Source organism: Mya arenaria, chromosome 17, assembly GCF_026914265.1.
Source record: "Mya arenaria isolate MELC-2E11 chromosome 17, ASM2691426v1".
Taxonomy (NCBI): Eukaryota; Metazoa; Mollusca; class Bivalvia; order Myida; family Myidae; genus Mya; species Mya arenaria.
The window spans coordinates 29,463,108-29,469,761 of record NC_069138.1 but is presented as its reverse complement, the minus strand read 5'-3'; the positions used below and the strand labels follow the sequence as shown (position 1 = coordinate 29,469,761).

Sequence of the window (6,654 nt, the reverse complement as noted above, 5' to 3'; positions counted from 1 at the left end):
GCGAAGCTGGTCATTGAATGTAGGCATCAATATAACTTGTAAACTAAAACCATTGCAAATAAGCTGTCCAAACATGTAGTACTGCATTTATATAAATAATTGCAGTTATAATTTCGCTTTTATATACTTCGTGAGTTATAATCTTAACGCAGTAGCAAGATGGCTAACGTTTGCGAGTTGGTAGTCGTAACAACTGGGTCATCTCCGGCCAAGGTGTTTCGGTTGGCGAGTTGGTTTCCATCTGGCAGTGTATGCACTACGATATAGCAAGGATACAAAACAAAACCGTTTGCTTACGTGTGCGACTGTTACTAATCGCGTAGCTATTAAGTAGTTTAACCTTGGCGAAGGCAATGAAATACCGTACGTTGACGGATGTTGAAAAATACATGGGTATGCTTTGACGTAAAGTCCATGTATTGTGCCATAGGGTATTGGATGGATTTATTCTATATAGATTTACATACCGTAACGTCATGAATGCATTAAAATGTTAAAGTAATATTTCCTGTGACATTTGGTAGTTACTTTCGTTTGTTTGCTACAGTGAATGTATCTCAACTGATACTTTCCATAAATAGGGAATACTTTTCAAATCAAACCATGCCAGCATGTTAGTACGATCGGACATGCCTTAAAAGAAATATTTTCCTTTTCATAACACCTGGGACCAATTAATACTACTCCCAGATAACACATTCCTATTAAAAGGAAAAAACCTCCTTAAAGACATACCCGGACTTTGCGGTATTTCTTTTCCATGCATTTTATTGGTACTAATTAACTATTTTAGTTCCTTTTCAGCAGATTTATATTTTATGTATGAACTTTTCAGACCCACCGTCGATCACGGGTTACAAGTCGTTTGACGTGCATTACCGCGTGTGCGAAGGGACGCCACGTGTGACGTTATGGTGTAACGTCACCGGCGTACCGCGGCCTACAATACGTTGGTTCTACCTCAAGACACAGACAAGTGAACGCAAGTGTATGTCTTCTATAAGAGTTTCACAAGAACATATATTTTTTTAATTTAGTATTGTATTTTTCAATCGTGGGACAAGTTACGATAGTATAATTATCAGGCTCGTTTGACACAATGTTGAAATTAAAATTGTAGTCTTATTGGGGGGGCTGTTATTATTCCTTCAAACGGAGTACGGTTATGCACCAACCAGTCAATTGTAACCACGCCCTCCAGGTCCGGGAATAGCGGGGACTTTGACTTTCGGTCCACCCAAGCCCGGGTAAAATCCCGCCCTGTGGAGACGAACTGGAAGTAAAATCCCAGCTAAATGCCCCCGCACCCCAGGAACCCTAGGTAAGGCTCATTCCTCGCTATATTTAGTGCGAAGACAAAACCACTGCATTCACCCGGCACTGCGGAGCCGTCGGAAAGCTAAAGACACGGCCCATTTCCCCGGCTATCCCCGATATACCTTCGGACCTGGGGGCCCGTGGTAACAATTGACTGGTGCATTGGTAGCTCGGCCATTTTCCATCGAAAACAACCTCGAATGTATACCGGTACATTAGAAGAAGTAGTTCGTAAAATAGTAATTATTAATTAGTGTTTTAACATGTTCTTTGTACTACTTAGTTTATTGCATGAATACTTAAGATGGCCATGAATAAAGGCAATAAGTTTAACTGCTAAATTGAAATTACTACGCGATTAATTTGCAGCGTAGTTAAATGTAAAGATTTCTGACATTGTAAACCGTCCCCATGCATCATAGGTTTTTTTCGATGGAAGTTGGCCGAGGTTTTCCGAATTATTATTCCTTGCGTTTTAATATTATGCACAAGTCAATTGTAACCACGCCCCCAAGGTCCGGGGAATAGCGGGGACTTTGACTTTCGGTCCAGCCAACCACGGCTAAAATCCCCGCCTTGCAGGGTCGAACAGATGGTAAAATCCCCGCCAAATGCCCGCACACCCCAGGGACGCTAGGTAAGGCCCATTCCCCGCCATATTTAAAGCGATGACAAAACCACCGCACTCACCCGGCACTGCGGAGCCGTCGGAAAGGTAAAAACACGGCCCATTTCCCCGACTATCCCCCGGACCTGGGAGGGGGGGGGGGCGTGGTTACAATTGACTGGTGCATTATCCATTTGGAATGTTTAGTTGATTAAACGTAGTGTTAATTGATTACGTACTGATGTAAGAGCAATGGGGCGATTGTTCAGAACTTCGTTAAAGTTAACAACAATGTTAACGCCAACAACGGCATCGCTACTTCAATCTTTACTACTCTTGAGCGTTTTATGCACATATACTTATGAGCCGCAGTAATACTCACAAACTTGAACCAAGTTTTCTCATTGACATAAAACTGTGTTATCTCAAATGATGTTTTGCCCCACAGACATAGGTTTGTTAAATGAAATGGTTGTGTTACCGGAAGTCGGTCCGTCCACACAGGGCCTGTACCGGTGTGAGGTCAGCAATCTCCACGGGAAAGATGCCCTAACCTACCACATTGACGTCATAGGTTAGTCATGTCATTTTAAAGATATGTTAGGCATTAACATTTTAGTTAAAGAAAACGATCTGCTCATGCGTTAATTGAATGCACCGACACGAGAATGTATGATGCGATTGACACTTTTGGGTTTACCAGGATTTTTAGTAATGGAAATATTGTCGTGGAATCATGGTAACTTGTATTATTTTGTCCCATGACGTGATAAGCATCCCCCCCCCAAATGTGGTTTTCCATCACACTACATGGTTTTCCTGATTAAATACACTTATACTTTAAACTTACTCGAAACCCGTGGCTCGATAATGCTTGGCTCGAATTCATGGTTGGTTCGACCATTATGTAAAGGACCGATTCTTTTTACCATGTAAGAATTCCCGATTGGCTCGATATTCGCGAGGCTCGAACTATTTTAGCCGGTCCCTGGGGTATCGAGCTAAAGGGTTTGAGTTTCGACTGGAAATTATACTGTCAAACATCTGCACAGGGTATGTATTACACCTATTGATACTTCCTTGACTATTTGTTTGACATTTTAGAGAGGTCGACCCGTGTAGACAGCGCCTGGACATACGAGGCTAACGCCATACCCGACATCCCCCTAGCCGCAAACGATCTCCTCGGAATTACGCTCCCGTTACCACCGCCGCCGACAAGTTGACCACCACGACGGTAGTCCAAGATTTTTGCCGACATGGCGAAAACGACGGCGGCGCAGGTTTCCAACACGGTCGAGACGAAGAAAATAGTTCTTACGAGCACACAGACTGTGCCCATGTTGCCGACGACACAGACTCTGCCCATGTTGCCGACGACAAGAGAGAGCCCCAGGGCTGGGCTGGTCAGCGCAGTTTCGAAACTTTCACATGCACCTTGGCTTTGTTTCTCCGTTGTTTTATTTTCTATCAGATGTTACTAATATGATCCTCATCAATATACAATAAAGTTGAGTTCCATATAAGTAGTTCATTTTCTAAATCATCGGAGTCGGAAACATGTAAGAGTAAGGAATACACACTTGCATGCGTTTGAATACCTGACATTAGATAGGTTGATTGCGAAACACTACGCGTATGCGTACGTGTAAGAGTAGCTACCAGGGATTGATACAGGAATTAACGTAAGAGGGGGCGTGGTTTAAGGGTACAACTTTTTGACATTCGCCTCTCCTTCAGAGACGAACTTTAAATAATTAAAAATGTTGGCAGGGGTGTTTGGATGCTCTCCTCCTAGAAAAAATTAAATCCGAAATAGTGCATTTTAACGTATTTCTTCAAATTGACAAATTTGGACGATTTAAGAGTGGTCTGCTAGTGGCTACAGTGGTTGACTCACTAAATCTCGAATAAATCGACGTGCACGTGCATTTTTGTTTTTGTCATTTTATGCGCGTATATTGTACACATATCTGTATGACGTAGATTGCAAAAAGTAGTCCACACGTACACATGCCCGTACGACAAGCGTACCTTTTTAAAAACAAGGATTGAATGCCAGTCCGATGTTAGCTGTTCAGTTAAGGGTCGTAATCCAGTACTTACAAAACCAAATATTCCCGGTTTTTACCAGAATTCCTAAGTCGAATAATAAATAGACATCATTTGCATAACATGCAGGAGTATTATCTGACTTATTTAGTTAAGTAGGTTTGATGGATGGGAGCCGTATTAAGGAATTTCAATGCAATACACCAAGTAGTTGATGAGGTATTGACTTATGCAGGCTTGCATGAAAACCTTAACAAGATTTTCTATGTCAAACGATTATTACAGTGCCATAATTGGCATTATAAGTTATCTAATTTGATCAAAATAGAGTTATCTAACTTTATTAATTAAGTAGGTTAGGTGGTTGAGTATTGTTGAATATAGTATCAATGCAATGCATCAAGTATTAGCTGAGATATTAATACATTTGTGCTTACAGGCAAAACTTGAACCATAATTAAGAAGTTGAATGGTCAAGGTCCATAACTAGCATTATGTTCATGACAGAGTTATGTCACTTGATTATTTAAGTAGGTTTGTTTAATTTCCAATGGAATACATGAAGTATTTGCAGAGATATTGACTGAAAGGTGCTAACATGCAAAACCTTAACCAAGGTGTGACGCCGACACCAGGGCCAGTATAGCATTCCCTATAGTCGAGACAACATCACTGAAAACCAGTTATTCCAGCGGTGATGTCTGCCTCCACACACTGCGTATTGCTGTTATTGTATTAAGGGGAAACAACTTGTACTTATCTTGAGATTGATTTTATAAGGTGTCGTTTCCCTTGGTTATTACTCCAAACAACGATGCAGTGTAAATATCCACTCAAGGGCACACAACTCTAAGACGAACTGGCTGAAGGTCATCAAACTACGTCAAGCACTATTAACCACCATGATGGTAATGGGTACCAAGTATCATGAGTAAGCCATTAAAAATGGCCCGAGTATTTCACTCCATAAATTTGCCGATAGACCACACCCCTGCCCTACCATATGGCGACTTCAACGTACAACCTTCATCTTTGTTTGCCTGGAATAACATTGTATAGTGTGATTCGAATAGACGTAGGACACATGGATAAAGTTAAACTATTTGAAATAAGGGTCCTTTTTTAAATAATGTATAGTTTTAGCCAAATGAAGAACAACACACTCTGCGATGTACCTTTAATGAACAAGTACAATACCATGAATTGTACATTTAAATTGCGAAAAACGAAACAGTTCTAACATTAATCACATTTGCGTCACAATACAAACCACAAAAATACACTATCATCAATAATTGTTCCAGTTTCACAAATTGTCGATAATACAATCATCCTGTACAACTTCATTTCATGTTCTGCACTTGGTATATTATACCAATAATGCCAAGAAAGGGATCTCTTTGAGGTATGTACCTCAAAATTAGTAAAGGTTAGTGTTCAAAATTATATCTTGTTTACTGGCCAAACCATGTATCTGGTTATTGTCATTGACGACTGACAGCTGATTTACAAAATAAATGGAGTGTGAATTTGAGAAATACTGCCATCCCATTGGACAAAATATAATGTTAAACACTAAGTACACATTAAGGAGCTTAAAATAGTAATGATTAGAGACAGGCCCCAATTTCTCGCAAAAATCACAAGGATAACATGCTTCAATATCTTATTTCATGAAGTCTTATCACTTATTAAAGCAGAACTTGATAAATATTTTAGCCAGCTTTAGATCAATGTTGAATGTGGACAGTTGTTGTCAGTAAAGTATTTGCTTGTTGGGGAAAAAAGTGCAACTCTTTTATGATCATATCATAGAAAAAATATAATTGCTCGAGTACAGCCTCTCTAAAGGAACTACCTTGAATGCTTAGCTTTGTAACACTTCAACAAGCCAATTTAATCATAACTTTAAATTACACATGCAAGAACCGCACAGTTATGAATGGAACTTATTAAATAGTTGAAACTGAATGCCCAAAGACACAGTTTGGGCATTACAAACCAGCAGTTTCATGATCATATTTTCTTAAACTGGTTCATAAACACCATTTGCCTTGTTTTTTTGCGAACAGTAGTGGTAGTACGTGGTAAATTTCACTTTCTCTCAAGAATTTTCACTTTCTACTCACCAAAATGATCATTTTGTAAGTTTGGCAACAGTATTTCACATCCGAGGCTTAATAAGAACTATGCATTTTAACAAAGATCACATACAGCGAGAGAAAAAACAGAAGATTATAAAATTATAAAGGATAAAATAGAACAAGAATTAAAAACAAAACATACAGCTAGAAAGAATGTACAAATATACAGCTAATAGTTGGAACACTATAGTAACATGATTTTTTTCGCAGTTTTTAACAATTGCTTATTGAAGAATCACTATAAAATGATCCTTTCTTTTTCTACATGGCTTATAAACCCTAGTATTAAAGCTGCACTCACAGATAGTCAGTTTAGAACCTTTTTAAATTATTGGTCTCTGAATCAGTTGATTTTGGCAACAATGCCTTCAATTCAGTCAAATGAGACAATTCACAATAGAACAGATCGCAATTTTTTTTTTTAAAGCATTAGTAACACTTTTAGCCATAAAACATTAGTTTTCGAATGTAAATATGATAAACTGTGATCTGATTTTATGTCAGCTGTCTTATATCATTGGATTCCAGACATAT

At 39.1% G+C, this 6,654-nt stretch overlaps 1 protein-coding gene across 1 annotated transcript in view; it reads left to right on the top strand.

Moving 5' to 3' along the window:
- The window catches only part of LOC128223354 (contactin-5-like), a 6,522-nt gene extending 3,372 nt beyond the window's left edge, over nt 1–3,150 (top strand). The window contains exons 4-7 of the mRNA XM_052932633.1: nt 1–19; nt 836–988; nt 2,373–2,498; nt 3,029–3,150. The exon at nt 1–19 is cut by the window's left edge and continues 79 nt beyond it. Coding sequence (XP_052788593.1) covers nt 1–19; nt 836–988; nt 2,373–2,498; nt 3,029–3,150 — 420 coding nt within the window. The remainder of the gene's footprint in view (nt 20–835; nt 989–2,372; nt 2,499–3,028) is intronic.
- Nucleotides 3,151–6,654: the final 3,504 nt, after the last annotated feature.